This window comes from Amblyomma mixtum, chromosome 10 (assembly GCF_055824585.1).
Source record: "Amblyomma mixtum isolate Tamu chromosome 10, ASM5582458v1, whole genome shotgun sequence".
NCBI classification, from domain to species: Eukaryota; Metazoa; Arthropoda; class Arachnida; order Ixodida; family Ixodidae; genus Amblyomma; species Amblyomma mixtum.
The window spans coordinates 111,582,363-111,599,160 of NC_143021.1; the positions used below are offsets into that span (position 1 = coordinate 111,582,363).

At 47.4% G+C, this 16,798-nt stretch overlaps 1 protein-coding gene across 2 annotated transcripts in view; it reads right to left on the minus strand.

Moving 5' to 3' along the window:
- LOC149326683 (methylosome protein WDR77-like) overlaps window positions 1-16,207 on the minus strand; it is a 72,658-nt gene extending 56,451 nt beyond the window's left edge. The window contains exons 1-2 of one of the 2 annotated variants that reach the window (XM_089563195.1): window positions 15,921-16,207; window positions 10,599-10,784 (exon numbers count right to left, since the gene is read on the minus strand). In XM_089563195.1, the coding sequence (XP_089419321.1) occupies window positions 10,599-10,784; window positions 15,921-15,981 (247 nt within the window). In that variant the 5' untranslated portion in view covers window positions 15,982-16,207. The remainder of the gene's footprint in view (window positions 1-10,598; window positions 10,785-15,920) is intronic. The other variant, XM_089563196.1, reaches the window with a different exon arrangement.
- Between the last annotated feature and the right edge of the window lie 591 nt (window positions 16,208-16,798).

Genomic DNA, 16,798 nt, shown 5'->3' on the forward strand with positions numbered 1-16,798 from the left:
CGTCTGTGAAGTTACCTTTCCGGTTTTGGCTAAAACAGTGGCGCAATCACCAATTGAAAGTGTGATGTTTAAATCTCCCGCGTCCCGCGCGAGCGCATGAGAGGAGAACAGCAGAGAGGGAAACCGCGTCCATGTCGGCCAATGTGACGTCACGTTGAAGAGCCGGGGATACTTCGACGCACCCGAGCAAACTTTCAGCCAGCGTTGTTTCTCGTGCTGCATGCATAGTTCCTTGTATTGAGTGCGTTGTGACGTACAAAGCGTGTCAGCCGACCTTGAGCATCACGTTCAACACGAGGTACTGCTCTGCGTTCGTGTCCACGAACTACGGCCGCGACTGTGTCGTCTTCCACTGTTTTCCACAAGATCATAAGCTCAAAGCGCAGGCGCTTGCTGCTGTGACGAGGGAGAATTCAAGCGGACAAAACCAAGCATACTCTGCTCGAAGCACTTTCGTCAGAGCGGCTGCATGCAGAGCTTCTCCTTAGTGTGATCTCTAGTGATTTCTGTCAAAGAGGCACGGCTGGACCATTACACAGTTCCTTCAATTTTCTCGCGCATGAGAGGCATGTCACCATTCCGAAGAAGCGCTTCTTCTATAAGTGGAAACGTGTTCACTTAGCCCCTGCAGAAACCTTATAGAGGCTCAGGCATATGTCACTCTCCTCAGCTCAGGTGATGGCCAGACCACCTGAGGCGTGCTCAGCAAGGCTCGGTTAGTGATTTTATACTCTGTTCGATGTGTCCAAGCAAGCAAGCAAGCATGCAAAGCACAATAAATCAAAGCAAGCAAGCATCGAAGCTCTTCATATGCGTCATCTCGTTTAATCGTAGCTAAATGATTAAAATGAAAGCGTTCGATGGATGTCTGATTTCAGATGCAAATTTAAGAGAGAAATGAATGCCAACCAAGTATTTGCAAAAAAAACACCATGTTTCGTAACCTAATTCGGTATCTTCATCAAGTTGTGGCAGCGGGCGAGTTGCAGCTAGCTTGGCTTTTAAACACACACATAGTTGGCCACTACCTCGCTGAACCTAAACTGTAAACCTAGGAAGGGCGAATGTTTCCGAGGGAGCGATTAATATTTTCTGGCACCTGCTGTACGCACCACAAGTGAAGCAGCAGCCTTGTGCGCTTATTTGGTTTGGTTTCCAGCGCGTAATGATTGCGTCACTATCCTGTGGTCACATGCCTCACTGTGCTTCGCTCATTTTGTCATCAACTTTGTGCTGTTTCATCATTTCCTCGAAATACTTTCTTGCCCCAACCTACAGCGCTGGGTACTGAGAACAGGATTTTTCGTACACAGTGCTTTGGGCCTTTTCTTTAGGATGACGCTCTTTTGGGCGAGCCAGGAGGCGTCCGGTGGTGATAATTGACTTGAGTACTGTTCGCACTCCTTGCTTTCTGAGAATACGAACCGAGGTTGTACTGGCACCTTTTACGCATGGTCTGCATACGTGTCTTGCACGCTGGCGTGCTTGTGCTAGGCGTAGAATTTTTTGCTTGTGTCTTTTTTTGGTTTCAGGTGATACGTGCAATGAAGAAACCTAGTATACTTTTCTAAGGTCAGTAAAAAATAGCCGCCATATTCGCTTTTACAACACCATGGAATGCTGTGATCTGCACTCAACGCAGCGCCGGATCCGCATCGGCAGCTTCCCCGGCCCTCAAAGTGTCGTCACGACCTCTTGACCAATCACATGCGGCGGCACACCGTGTGCGGCACAGGCTGCACATTTCTGCTAAAAAAAGCAATTCGCCCTTATTTTTGCCTTATTTGGATGCGATATTCCAGTATACAACATGAAAAACTGTGGGGCGCAGCTGCCAGCCTGATTTTCAAAAAAAGTGCTTCAGTCTCCCTTCAATGCGCTGGATGCATCCATGTTTGAAAAAAAATGCCTTATTGTATATTTGTAACAAGAAATGTTGGCATCACAGAACTGGTGAAATGTGCTGAGTCCGGTGCAGGGCTTAGCAGAAAACAGAGAAGGCAGAGGGATGCGTAGGCGATCATGTTCGCTTCTGTGGATGCCCCCTCGAGTGCAGCTGGCAGCGCTCGGGCAACTACCAGACGACGGAGAGGTGGTATGGTAGCGGGAAGCTCGCGCGGCCATTTTTATATGGACTAGAAGGACCGCGGTTCTTCATGCCATGTTTTGCGCCATGCAGGCGCTTGTTTCGGGTAGGCCACGGTGCATATCGATTGTGTCGCCTGCAATGGCACCTTTTGCGGTAGTTCTCGCTGTTTATTGATATGTTTTGCGTGTGTATGCGCGATCATATTTCGATCGTCTCACCACCTCGCTCGCTTCATATTACGATCGCATACTTCTGATTCACAAAATATTTCGGCTGTTAGTTTCGTGTGCCCAGCTGATATTGCAATGGTGTTCGAGGCCTTTCACGAGAGCTGCTGCAGATTCCAGCTCCGAGTATGCGCTCAGACGCGTGCATGCATGATGCATGTGCTGAATGTGTTTTGTGAGGTGTTGGTTGAGCGCAATACGGGAGCTATGGTCTTCATTGCGTTCGGCGCAGTGCAACGGTAGATGTGCTTTTAGAAACGCTTGACTGAAACATGACCTTTATTAAGGGGGGACATGGGTCTTAGATCATTTTTTTTATTTACAGACCAAATCCAATGAAACTACACATACTTATTCAGTTTTTTCTGCTGATTTCAAATATGCAATTTGTTTATTTCTAGGCCAATTAGTTCCTTAGATATTATATATATCATGCCATTGTGTGCTGAAACAATAGAAAAGAAATGGGCCACCAGAAATTTAATTTTAATGTGTGGGTAGATACTACAATGTGTGAGGAATGCAACGCTGGAAGCAGTTTACAGTTTTTTGTCCGTGTGGACAAATGGGCTTAATAGTTAGTTTCATGTGTGTCATGTTTTCTGGCACTGTATGTCTGGTCAACTCACTTGAAAACTAACTATTAAGCCCATTTGTCCACACGGACAAAAAACTGAAAACTGCTTCCAGCGTTGCATTCCTCACACATTGTAGTATCTACCCACACATTAAAATTAAATTTCTGGTGGCCCGTTTTTTTTCTATTGTTAGAGCAAACAATAGCATGATATATATTAATATCTCAGGAACTAATTGGCCTAGAAATAAACAAATTGCATATTTGAAATCAGCAGAAAAAACTGAATAGGTAAGTCGGTGCAGTTTCATTGCATTTGGTCTGTAAATAAAAAGAAATGCTCTAAGACCCATGTCCCCCCTTAAAAGCCCTCATGAGCACACTGCTTGAAGCATCTCTGTGAGCATATGTATGTGGCTACACAGTTGTCACTTACGGTAGCCGATCGAGGAGAGCGCTGATTCTGTCATCGCCAACTGTTGTACAGCTTGATGCTCGGGCCTTCTGCCACAGATACTTAAAATATCTGAGAAGTACCGTATGTATGCATCTCCTCGCGTTTGGCTCATTAAAAAAAAAAAGAGAGATAAAAAGAACCTCTTAGCACTGATCATCATGCAAGTACATGCGGTACATGAGGCGCCGACACGCATGGCTTTACTGTAGCGCCTTTCATTCCAGTGCCAGTTTCTCTGCAGTAATTCTGTGTATAATTACAGATTCGATATGCAGCTAAATTTGTACCGCGTGTTCCGTATTTATCTGTTCCTCTTACGAAAAATTCTCCTGCGCAATCTACTGGACTATATGGGCTCCAACGACAACTACAAGGTAGCTTATGATAGTCTTTGTCTTTCGATAAGTAATTTAACATCTAAACTTCCCTGCATTTTCTGGAATCGGCGAAAAACTGCATTCGGCTGCGGCAGAACTTTTCGTCCAGGCGAGCAAAGAAGCCAGTTTGACAGGCTGTGCCATCTGGCGAGGGGTGAGGCAACCGATGTCACGGCTTGGGGCGAAATGCACCTCGCGCGGTTTTTTCGAATGTGCGTGTCGTCTGCTCCTTGAAATTAATACGATCTTGCGCAGCAGCGGGCTTCCTTGAATGTTTCACACGTCAGCGCACCGTGCTCAGACCTCAAAGTGTCCCCCGGAAGCCTCAATGCATTTCTGCAGCCTTTTTTCGTACGCTTTGAAAACTGCAGCCCTCGTGCGGTTCGGAATCGCAAGGCAGGCATCTTCAATGCGCTGCCTTAATTGACTGGAGCTGGGCACACGGCCACGGCTGTACACTCGTGTATTCAAAAAGCCCCAGAGAAAGTAGTCACACGTTGTATGGTCCGGCGAACGTGGCGGCCATGGCATGTTGGGAGAACCTCGTCCCATCCACCTGTCGGGGAAAGTTTGCTCCAGCCAACTTCGGACGCTCGCTGCATAGTGAGCAGGAGCCCCGTCCTGCTGGAATGTCACATTTTCTTTCTGCATGTGAAGCCCTTCGAGTTCAGGCAAAATCTTGTTTTGCAACATGTCCAAGTAGGAATCGGCCGTCACTGTGTCGTCGAAAAAAAAAGGCCCCACGATACCTTCCCGCCAGATCCCGCACCAAACGACGACACGTGTGGACTGTACGTTTCTTGTGGTAAAATATTTTGGGTTTTCCTGCGCCCAATACCTTGCATTTTGGCTACTGACTTGACCGTCCAGGTGGGAAATTGCCTCATCCGTGAAGAGCAAAAACTGCAGATGGCCACGATCCTGCGTAATTCGTTGCTTTTCTTCTCGACAGAATACGAGCCAGCGCTCCATGTCCTGCTCCGAATGTTCTTGTGCGGTTTGCAGTTTGTACGGGTGGTATCCCTTACTTGTAAGTGCAGGGCTGATCGTTGACAAAGACACCCCGAACAAAAGCGCAGCGCGCCTGCAGGACAAGTGCGGGTGCGATGCAAATGCTCCTTCAACAGCGTTTGCTATGCTGCTGTGCGCCTTGCCTTTGTCGCTCCTCTCCTTCCGTCGCACCATTCCCTTTTCCTCGAATCTTTTCCGCCACCTTTGCACTGATTTCTCCGAGGGCGGGCGACAACGGAACTTCTTCTTGAATTCCTGACAGACGAAGTGAATTGACCTATATTCGGAAAGCCACATTACAGCAGCAGCCTTCTCGTCCGCGGAGTATGACGGCATATCGCTATTTTCCACACAGCACGAACACAAACGACAGGCTAAAATGAAGCTCCCGTAACGTCCGGACCGAACCATCGAAAACAGACGGCATTGAAAACAAGATGGGAAACAAAAGTGACCAGCTCTCGTTTATTAGTGTCTTGGATGTTATTTTAAACATTGTTCTGGATTATTTTTAGAAAGAAGAATGATATCTCTTTCCGATCGTATTAATTTCAAGGAGCAGACGACACGCATATTCGAAGAAACCGCGCGAGGTGCATTTCGCCCCAAGCCGTGACATCGGTTGCCTCACCGCTCGCCAGATGGCACAGCCTGTCAAACTAGCTTCTTTGCTTGCCTGGACGAAAAGTTCTGCCGCAGCCGAATGCAGTTTTTCGCCGATTCCAGAAAATGCAGGCAAGTTTAGATGTTAAATTACTTATCGAAAGACGAAGGCTACCATAAGCTACCTTGTAGTCGGCGTTTGAGCCCATATAGTCCAGTAGTTTGCGCAGGAGAATTTTTTCTAACACGGACAGATGAATACGCAACAGGCGGTACAGTACACCCACTTGTTCTAGGTAAACATTCAACAAGCTGATATGCGCTTTTTGTCGAGATTATGCGTGCATTCCTTGCCCGCAGCAAAAGCCAGTGGCCGGCAGACTACAGTTGAACGAAACGCATCCCGATTCTTTTGCGCTTGAAGCTTACAGGAAGCAGGCTACAAGCGTAGAAATCGCAACGACCACAGCAGAGTCATCACCATGCAGGGGCGATCGTCGGCGGTTATAGCAGTCATATATATGTACTTACTGCGTAGTAAACAAACACGCAATAATCCAAGAGTACGGCGTGTCGTTTGATAAACAATATACAGGCAGTTTTTCTGTCCTATGTGGTGTCGACTGAAACCCGTTAGACTGCGACTGCTCATTGCATGCTTTTGAGGATTTCTCGAAGCTTACACAACACACTGTGCACCGAAGGCACGCGCTCACATTATCGTCGCTGATGTATACGGTGCGAGCTTGGTCAGCTGTTTGTTCTGCAGTCTGCGGCACACAGCCCTCAATAACTGCAAGTCACTGTTTTCGATGCCAAGCAGCCTATCTCTGCTGTATGCACGCGTGCGTAGCAATGAGACGCAGCAGAACGCGAAGCTAGAGAGAGAGCATCTGCCCTCCGTGATCCGCTACTTGCTCGCTCCCGAGACTGCCGGCCGGCTGGTTCCGGTGGCCGCCAGCCCACCATGATGCGTTCTCCTGTCAGAGGCGAACTTGCTAGCAGCCAGCGGGCTGCCCGAGCGCGGTAAATCGAAGAGGCCCAATGCAAGAGCTCTTTCTGTTAAGGGGGGGATGAGGGGATCGAAGGCAACTTTTCTATTCTTCCACTCAGAGTGATGAAATTTGGCAGACTGGCTTAGAACAGCATCAAACAATCAGATATAAAGTTCCACAATGACAGCTTTAATAGTTTCCTTTTTATCATTGTTTATATGTTGTCCCCATGTTGCTTGCTTGTGGAAAGCCTAGCATGGCAAAAAGACAAGCTACAGGTCTGTAAATGCTCTTAAAGGGAAGCTGAAGAGTTTTTAGAATTCATTAAAATTCTCACGTGTGAATGTGGGAACTTTATAAATCATGCTGGCGAAATTTTTTTACAGATTCATAATTTAGGAGCGACGTAATCGCCATTTAAAATTACGCGGTAGCTCCGCCCCCCGCGGGCCGCCGAGCGCTGCTGATGACCCTGACGATGCGAGCCAAACCGGAAACCGCGGAGTGGTGACGTAAACACCGGTGATCCGTCGCTTCACAGCCTTCGAGGCCGTGCTTGTTTCTGCGTGCACGCCATCATAAGCTGCTTCGAGCTGCCGTGTGTTTGTTTATTTGTCCGTTTTTATGCTTGTGGTGAGGTACAGAAAGGTGTGCAGCATCGAATGAAGCGGTGGACCCATCATGCCGGCATTCTGCGCAGCCCTCAGCTGCACGAACATCCGCGGCCGCGACGATGTGGTCTTTCATTATTTCCCTCAAAAAAAGCAGCTCTCCGCGAAGGGAGTCGCTGCTGTGAAGCGAAGGGATTTCAAGCCGTCAAAGGCAACAGTGCTATGCTCTGGCCACTTTCGTGATAAGAACTATCACCAGAGCCTGTCGGCAATGCATTCACTGGGCCTGTCAACAGTCAGCTCGATTGAAACCCGGTGCAATACCGTCCGTTTTCTGATAATTTCATTAATTTCTTGACAGCACCAGCAGTCTTCTTCATTCCCCTCTGGAATGCAGCAGACAGAGGAACACCTGTTTTGGAAGTAGAGTGTTTACAATGACATCACTCAACTGCCAGGAATACATTTCTAATAACGCATGTAGTCGTAAAGAATTACCGACTGCCGCATGGCTTCATACATTAATAATAATATTATATAATTGCGCGCCAAGTGTGCTACAGCCAGCCTTGCAATTCGTCCTGCTCGGTTGCAGCACGAGTCCATGTAGTTAGTGAAAAAATCCCTGGCCGCAAGATCTGAGAACAAGCACGATAAAGGCGGCGCAAACGGATGAAAATATTCTTACAAGGACTTGTAGCATGAACCAAGTCGCCTAAACAAGGATTTTAATTTTCTTCTAGCTCCCATCTTGGCACGCAAAACGGAGGGCGCATGTTTGCCACCTAGACGAGTTTTGTCGCAAAGCGCTGCGAACTTCTATGTTATGAATCGAGCCGGTATGCAGCTACTATGAAGTGGTGCAAGCATAAAATTTGCGTGCAAAAAGAGCCTGATAACTTCTTGCACATGCCAATGATCTGTGTGGATTACAAGAAGATTTGCGGCAGCACTGACAAGCGGCAAGACAAAAATGCCGACGATCGCATCCCGCTTACATTGTATTAGGAAAATTACGTCGGGCAGTGCTATAGACGCTTTACAGCGGCGTATCATGGGGGCTGCCATCTTTGATCACGTGATCACGCCGCCATTACTCGCCTCCTGACCGCTCGGCGCGCGCCTCGTCGCGACGGCTGCTGCGTCTGATGTTTCGGTTCCGACAGGCAGTGTTTCGGCTGATACGGTTGTAAAGGAGTGGGAAGACGACACTGTGGTTGGTTCGAAGCTTCGAAGGACATGTGAAAACCCTAATTTGTTCATTTTAGGCGTGAAAACGTGATCGGGCTTCATGTCGCGAAGAGCCGCTGAGCTCTCCGCCTGTTCGAGGCAACGGGTGGATCGCCTGAATGCCGCTGAAGGCTTTGCTTCATATTTTTTTATTGTTATCTAAAACAGCAAGGTTTAATGACCCTGCGGCTGCGCAGGTCGTTGTCGTATTGTGCACATGCATGCGGAGACTGCTCTAAAACACTCACATGCACATCGTACTCATTTGTTTACAACTTGTTAAATGTTCTTAGGAAGCCTAAAATATTTTCTGTTCGTTTGCTAAACAAAGGAAGCCGACAAAAATAAGTAAACAAACAAATGTTACCCAATCATGTAAGCAGTACCATGCATCAAGCAGCCTTCACAAGTTTGCATGAAATCGTTTACAAGGATTCCGCGATATAATTGTTATACGCGCGCATGGCAGAGCGCTCACTACACGAAGTTCACATTTATGTCAGCCTCACATAGTATAAAATTGTGGTACGCTCCATACTCGATATGCGGACATGAAAATGCTCGAGGTCTCGCTGGTTGTAAGTAATCAGCCGGAGTCACTTCTAGTGACTGTCTCGCATGGACCGCGAGGAAGTGACAACCGCAGAGCACAGAAGCCGTAACACAAATGCTTTATTCCGATAGTGGTCCACAAAAACCGCGCTACTTGTAGCGAAGTTCAACAGTAGCACCAAGGCGGTGTGTAATACGCGAACTGATGGTAAGCGTTGTCCGCTCGCACGGCTATGCACTGCACAATATGCACTAGCGGTATAGAGCGTGTCTTTTTTTTTTTTTTTGTGACGTATCGGTGGCGGGACAGCTTATTATTCATGCGGCTATGTTGCGCACTTACCCTCGCAGATTTTCCAAGATCGAGACCTTTCCTGCTATACTCGCTGTCTAGCGCTGGCGAACGTGTGTGTTGCGTTCACCCGCTCGGAAAGGGTGGATGTCCAACGGGCGCGAACAGGGGCAGTACGTCCTTGTGCAGTTCGCTTCCGTGCAGCTCGCAAACGATCGCATCCTGCCCCTTTAACTGTTTGTCGCACTTCTAGCAACCCACAACAGAGCATGTATTTTCTTTTTTCACATTTCCACTGCTGCGTCGAGGCATACACGCCGGCGACTTACGAGGCAAGTAATGACGCCGTGTTCCGAGCGCACCCGTGGCGCCATCTGGTCTCAAACGGAAGAACTGCGCGCTGTAAACGGTCTATACTGCATTTGCTCGCCTCAAAATTCATCCATTGTATCTCTGAACGTAGTTTGGCAAGAGAGGTATACTTACCAAAGTCATTTCCAACACGTGGAGATGCTGACACTTTACTTTCGTTCGAGTCAAAATCACGGCTTGCGCCAGCATCGTTTTTTCTTGGAGAGGTTTGCTCTTTGCAATCGGTTCGAACATGTAGGGGATGACACCAAGATACTCCGGGTAATCTTCGATGTGTTCTATCGTCGTATAAGAAGCAAAATAACAACCTGGAACCGCCGAGCCGACCGAGCCAGCGCCATTGTTGACGTCACGAGGCGCCCAACCAATCACAGGCGGCAACGAGGCGCGCGAGCTCGCCCGAAGCTGCTGCTGCAATTCTCGCCAAAATAAAATAGGTTTGCGCTTTCCTTTGCCTAATTTTGACGAGAAATTCGAACTCCGAGGATGGAAAACTGTCAAGTGCATCTGTCCACTAAATTTTTCTGGGAAACCTTTCAGCATCCCTTTAATATTTACTGGGAAGTGTGGTGTACATCAAGACTCTCTTAATTTTTTTTTTTAATTTCTCTGCTCCTCTTTTTTATAAAGGATACAATATGCACCTTCTTTTAAGTTTAGAATGTATCATGCTCTAATTACCATGTAATAAAAACATGCGAGCCTAAATGGTAAATCTGAGACTGTCTTGACGCAGACCACATTTCAGTGACCACCACAAAACAAACGGGGTAAAAATCCATGCACCCACTGCTGTGCTACGCTTTCCACGAACAAGGTATTAAGCTCAAAACAAAATTTCGAGAAAACAAGCCTGAAAGTTCTAAGCTAGCACACACTGTCTATGTTGCCAACAAATATATTTATTTGGAGCAGTTAAAAGTTTATTTTTGGGTGAAATATTTCAGTGCAACATAGGAACAATGTTGGAGATGCCAAAAAGTGTACTTTTCAAAAATCAACTTTTCTCGTGATTTTTGCGATCTGATCCCCACATCCCCCTTTAAAATCCCAGTTCTAACACCTTACCCACGACACCCCTCTCGAGAATACTTCTATGCACCCTGGCCCTCACTCAGGAGGAAGGAGTGGGGGCTTGGGCAGGGCATGTAAAGCGAAGGCAAGACAGCCGCTGATGATGATGAGGTGCACAAACGAGTAAGTACCCGAGTCCAGGCCCAAGATGAGGCGCCCCGGTCCCAGGGGCACTATGTCGGCCACGGTCGAGTCGGTCGTGACCGAGGCCACGCACTTCTCCAGGCTGGGAATGTCCTCCACCCGCTCGTAGAGCCGCACAGAACCATCCCACGAGTTGCCAAAGAGGTTGTTGCACGCCAGAGCCAGGGACCCATCTGCACACAGAGGACATCTTACCTTCGAAAGAACACCCGCAGCAATGGTACATGCGGAATGTCACAGTTGCCAGAGGACTTTTCTCTACAGCAGAGCGATCTCGTGCTGCAAACAATACCTGACTAAGCACATCGGTTGCTAGCAACATCACCACTTGACACACTGCTTCCGTGAGCATACCACAGCACGTTTATTTATCTTATTTTATTTATACAATACTGCAGGCCGTTAAGGCCCAAGCAGGAGTGGGACAAACACACAGAGAACTCCGACGACCAGCAGAAGACGACGCCAACAGCAGAATTCAGTAGAAGCGATGTAGTAAATACGGAGCATGAAAATAAAACAAGTTGCAACAAACCACAGACAATAGGTAACGGTCAGGTACTTGTTCAATGGCGGAAAGCACATTTTCAGATACAAACACATGAGGGGGTAGGTTGTTCCATTCTGCTATTAGTTCGAGGAAAGAAAGAATACTTAAAGTTACTGGTGCGGGCAAACAAAGGAGATAATTTATGCGGATGGCAATGCCTTGTCACTCTAGTTGTTGAAGGTTTCACATACAATGAATGGTCAAGACGGAACTGAAATGGTAGAGTTTAAAGAGGAATTTAATTCTTGCTAGCTTTCTCCAGTACTCTAAGGGTTTGATGTTGTTGATTCTCATTAATTCAGATGGGGAGTCATGTCGACGGTACCGGTTATATATGAAGCGAACTGCTGATCTTTTGTTAATTCACAAATGCAGTGGAGGTATTCAGCCATCATCAACTGCAGGACTCCCATTAAAGCGAGCTCACTGGTTGGCCATACACAACGCACACTTGCTCTCTACAGGGCAGTAGCCAGGTGCGATCCGGCTGCTTCAGCCAATCCTCAAGAGATGGGGGGGGGGACACCCACATGCCATACAGGGCACACTCTCAAAAGCACTGAGGTGGAACAGCTGGCAAATCGTTAGAGCACTAAAGTGGGCTAGCTGGTATCTGCTCGCTGGAATCATTTTCTTAGCAGTTCAGAAACACAGACACTACATCTATCTAGAGGGTGTCCCTTTTGTGTCTGTGCGTTTAAACCACTAAGAAAATGGTTCCAGCAAGCTGGAAAATGCTACAAGTGAGGACCACACATCTAGGCACTTTACAATACTTCACTCACACTTACGCTCTTGATCTCCCCCTAGTTTCTGCAAAGAGGTGCACAGTTTTCCTGAACTAGACCTGCATCACGTCTGCACCCTTCTGAAATGCAAGTGCAACACACAGTGCAGGTGAGTCGAACAGACCTTTCAGATAATTTCTATGGGAAACACTGTGCATTTGACATCACAAGCACATTAACAGCCTTAATTAATTGCTAATTAATTGCTAATTAATTGTTAATTAATGCTACAAATTGGCAGTGGTCGTACACAACGTGGAAATAATGACGGGAGCTTAGTATACCAATTTTCTTATGGTGCGGAAAAGTGCACAGGTGGCCGATGTGTTAATGATAGGTTAAGGAAGCATGCAACAAATGTAAAAAATGCGCGTCAAGGAAAAGATTTTCAAAGTTTTCTGCCAAGTCATTGTCTGACTTGCAAGGGCTGTTTGCCCGACCTAGACAACACCTCCACTATTAAGAAGAGCAAAAAAACATGTGACACGGGAAATTCTACAATCTGAACGTACTCCTAAACTTGGGGGGGGGTCTGCATCAGCATGGTCTCCATCACCCTCCGAGATAAAGAGGTGGCATGTCTGCACACGTGTAGACGATAGCCTGGTTCGGACAGCAGGTACATATGCATAATTTGTTCCCAATAAAAACTGCTGGAAGTTCAGCTCTTGTCTGCTGCTACCCCCCCACCATTTTTTTTTTTTTGAGTTGCTGTCATTATCTCTAAACATTAATACCTATTCCCCACTTCAATAACAAAAATTTGAGTAGTCCTTTGTTGGGCTAGTTGTTAATCCATTGATTGAAGCAGGTGCACTAGTAGCACACACACAGACAGGGAAGTGATGAACACAGTTCTGATTCACCACAGTAGGCAATAAGTCAGCACTGTGTTCGTCACTCCCCTGTCTGTCCAGCACCTGCTTCAAAATTTGAGGCCTGCATGAAGTCGTCTCAGGCATTTTATGAAGGGAATTTTCAGCGACTACTTGAGCCATTCAACACGTGTTTGAGTGTTTTCTAGCAATATTGATGACGTCATCCCTGGCCACAGACAAATCTTGGTTTTAAAATGGCCTCCCAAAAAACCGTTTCTTGAGGCCTTGAGCAGAACTCTCCTTTGCCTGACCACATCTGTTGGTTTACCCCCGTCCCAAATCGACTGACGAGCAACGCAGGTGTCTGAATTATCAGAAGCAGTGGCAGAGGTCACAAAACACAGGCTGCTTGCAAACTCTGCGTGGTTGGCACGGCTAGACGTGCTGTTTCCCCAGAATTTGTGGTACCCTCTGTCTGCCATTACCATGCACCGGCAAAATCAAACAAAAAAACTGCAATGCTATTTGGACAATGCCCCTTCACCGATGTCTTCTGTACAATCCTACATTCCGTCAAGAAACAAGTGCAAACCACTCAACATACAATGAAAAGAGTCAAATATGCTTGTGTTGGTTTGGGTGCTGGTTGTGTCGGTTTAAGCTTAGGTTTACCTGCAAAATGCTTGGATGAATTACATCCTAAGAGAGTGCCGGACAGCCCCCAAAGTTTGCTTAAATATGTTGAATAAAAGATAAAAGACCTCCTGCTTTCTTTGGTCTTGAAATGAATTCCTGGGACAGGCGCTTTGTTTTTCAGTGGAGTCATGGCCACCCAGGCGGCATCCTTACATCGTGGACGATGTGAAATCTGCGCTCGCGTCAGGGTGATGATACTGCATGGCTCACCAGCTGCACAGCAACCTCAATCGCCACCAAAAAGCTCACAAATTTTTGTACCAGACTGTTGCCAGATGCCACACGTAAAAGAGACACGACACTGACAAAGCGCGGACTTTCGAGTGTAAGCTAGTAGGTACTCTCGTGTCGAATTTTGTCAACATGGCGCACACAGTGCAAAAGTGAACAAGTACCTAGCCCAGTTTGCCGCCTTATAAGCGGCCGTTGTGACAATCTATACGACCACCTTTGTGCAGAACGACTGCTCCAGGGTGGTAAGAAGGCTTCCAATGTCCGGCCATGTGCAAGCGTTGTGTGCAGAGGCCTTCCACACAAGATATAATATCAGCCCCTTTCGTTAAGAGATTTACTCCGTGTGCTCATGCACCGCAGACGCTGTAGCAAGAGGCTAGATAACCGATCACTTCCCCGCGAATGTGTCTGAACTATGTGCGGCTCTCTGGTTTCACGGAGGCACTGCTGTCATTGACCACTACCCGAGCTTCGATCCCAGAATCGAGGGGAACTAAACCCGTGGCCAACTTTCGTCGCAGCGCCTGTTTCCTCGACAGGCTCGAGCAGCGATAAAAAGCGCAGCTTCCCAATCAAATTGGTATTCGTTTACCATGTAGTTTCATGCGGCTCAAGCACTCGGCGACTAACGGCCTAATTTCCGATGCACGCGGATTCCTAGCGGCCGTCTGAATGTGACACACAAAGAAAACATGCTTGCCGAGCAGGAGTTCGTCTGCTATGTGCTCCTCAATCGTGATGGCCACCGGCGGGGCACCGCTGCTGTGCGCCCGTGTATACCACCTATATGTCACGTGAGGCATGAAAAAACTGCAATATAAGCAGCAATTATATCACTGTTTCTCAATGCCTCACGTGACATATAGCCACTCTGACGTCACAGCCATCACGGAACCCATGACAGAGAAACTCGATTATAAATATCTGACAGTCATAGGCGAATACCACATGGCGATTCATGCATAGTAGTGTCTTTCACATCACTTTATAGCAGGAACACGCCACAAAAATCAAGTGTCTGTATTCCTTTAACAACTATGCATGCTCGATTCATTGAAAGTTTGTTTTTATCGTTTTTATGTCAATGCTGTTGCAGCTTTTTGCTACATCTTGTCATAGTCATTCAGTGTATATTGTTTTTTTACCATTCATTTTGTCGGATTTCATCTTTTTTACCCTCGTCACCGTGCTACAAATGGCTGTTATCGATTTTATGGTTCTTTACACTATATAACATTAATTGTTCTGAGATCATCCAGTGTACTTTCTTTTTTTTTTTTACCATCCCTTTTCAGAATTCATTATCGCTTTCATTATCATTATCATTATGGCCTCTAACACCATGTGACGCTGAATACATCTGGTTGCCACTGCTTTCCTATATATCATGTCCGTTCCACTCAATAAATATCGGTTGTTAGCCAGCGTCCTTTTCTTTCTTGATGGAACAGCGCAAAACATCGGGACAAGAGACAAGCGATGTTTTGCGCGGTTCCATCAAGAATGAATAACCAACATGCCCAAGCTGCTGTCCTGGTCCTTTTCTTGTCTTGTCCGTGTAACTGTCTTCAGCATGGTGTGTCTTGGCCTGTTCCAACTGGAATGGGGGTGTCCGGTCATCGATGCGCACCATCTCGGCAGGACTTTGAAAAAAAGACTAGGCGCAGCGGTCGCCGGCGTTCTGATGGCCGATCGGCGCCCAACCACGACGGAAAAGATGTGACAGCACGAGCCAAAGCACATATCAGCCCTCTTCTAGAACACCTCGAAGCACCGGTGTGGAATGCGCGGCGCCAGGCTTTGGTTCCAGGAACCCCAAAATTGTGGTCTGCTACAAAAACCACCTTTCGGCCAGCAATACACCGGCGAGTGTGCGGCTTCGCAGGTAACGACCACTCGACCACAGAACTAGCGCGCGCGTTCGAAGGCCACTGTCCTTCTATTATACAACACCTTGCACAATGCATGATACAAGACAGGTTTACAGCAAATTCCTAATGACAAGCCGTGAAACCCAGCAGGGAATGAGTAACGGAGCTGGTTACTGTATAAATAGGTGCCGCATGCGCCTGCGTCAGCTCTGCTGACTTACAACCACGCTTGATTACCCTTTGTGGCTAGCTACTCTCAGGACGGCATGCGCGCAGTTTCCTCAACATGTTCAGAAGAGCCCAGCATGCGAGAGATCCACAACGTATACAGGCAGCACTGCTTCGGCCTCACCTTTGCAGCGCTTGATGTCGTCGATCTCCTTATGAAAGGTGGTCGCCGGGACAGACGCCATCAGCGGCACACGTCGTAAGGTTGAGTCCACAGCACGCACAGCAAACAAAGATGCACGTGGTGCGGCGAAACCGCAAAACACGCTCCCCGCGTCTACCCTTTTCGCTTTTACCACGCTCGCGCATGCGTAGTATGCGTAGTGTTGGTAGTGTAAAATGGATGGATGATAATGGCTTTACCCTTTCTATTGGGCGGCAGCTTTCGCCGCCTAGCCTATACTTCCTTCATTGTTAATTGATTTGTCTCCATCCGCGTGTCTCCATCCACTGCCTTTTCTTTTCCCTTCCTTTCAATTCCGCTTTTACAATGTCTAGTTTGGCTATCCTTTTCCCCTCCAAATTCACCCCTCCCTTGATTTTTCCAACCTCCCCTTCGCCAATGTCACGCCTTTCCCATCCACTCGCCCGTTCCCCAGCAAATCTCAGCGCTCTCTCTACTACTGGTGGCTACGGTCAACGTTAGCTACGGTGGGGGGGGATGACTCTTCTCATTCATGAGAAGAGTCATCGTCCTCCACCAACTCGAAACTGAAACTGCTGCAGCTCTTCGAGTCTAAGGATATCCGCGCCATCGTTCGCCTTTTCTTTGCTACATGAAAAATTGGTTTAAGATGACAAAACCTCACTATCATTCCACTACTTCTCATTTACGATGGGGAGAGAAGAACCAGATAATGACATAGTGTTTAATGCACGTGCCCTTTTGCCGCGGCAGGATGAGACCTGCATGCCTGTTTTCTTCGGTTTCTCTAAAATTACAGGGCTCTGCACCCAATGACCACATTTCTCGCGTTCAGCTTGCTTGTTCCTTTCATATAA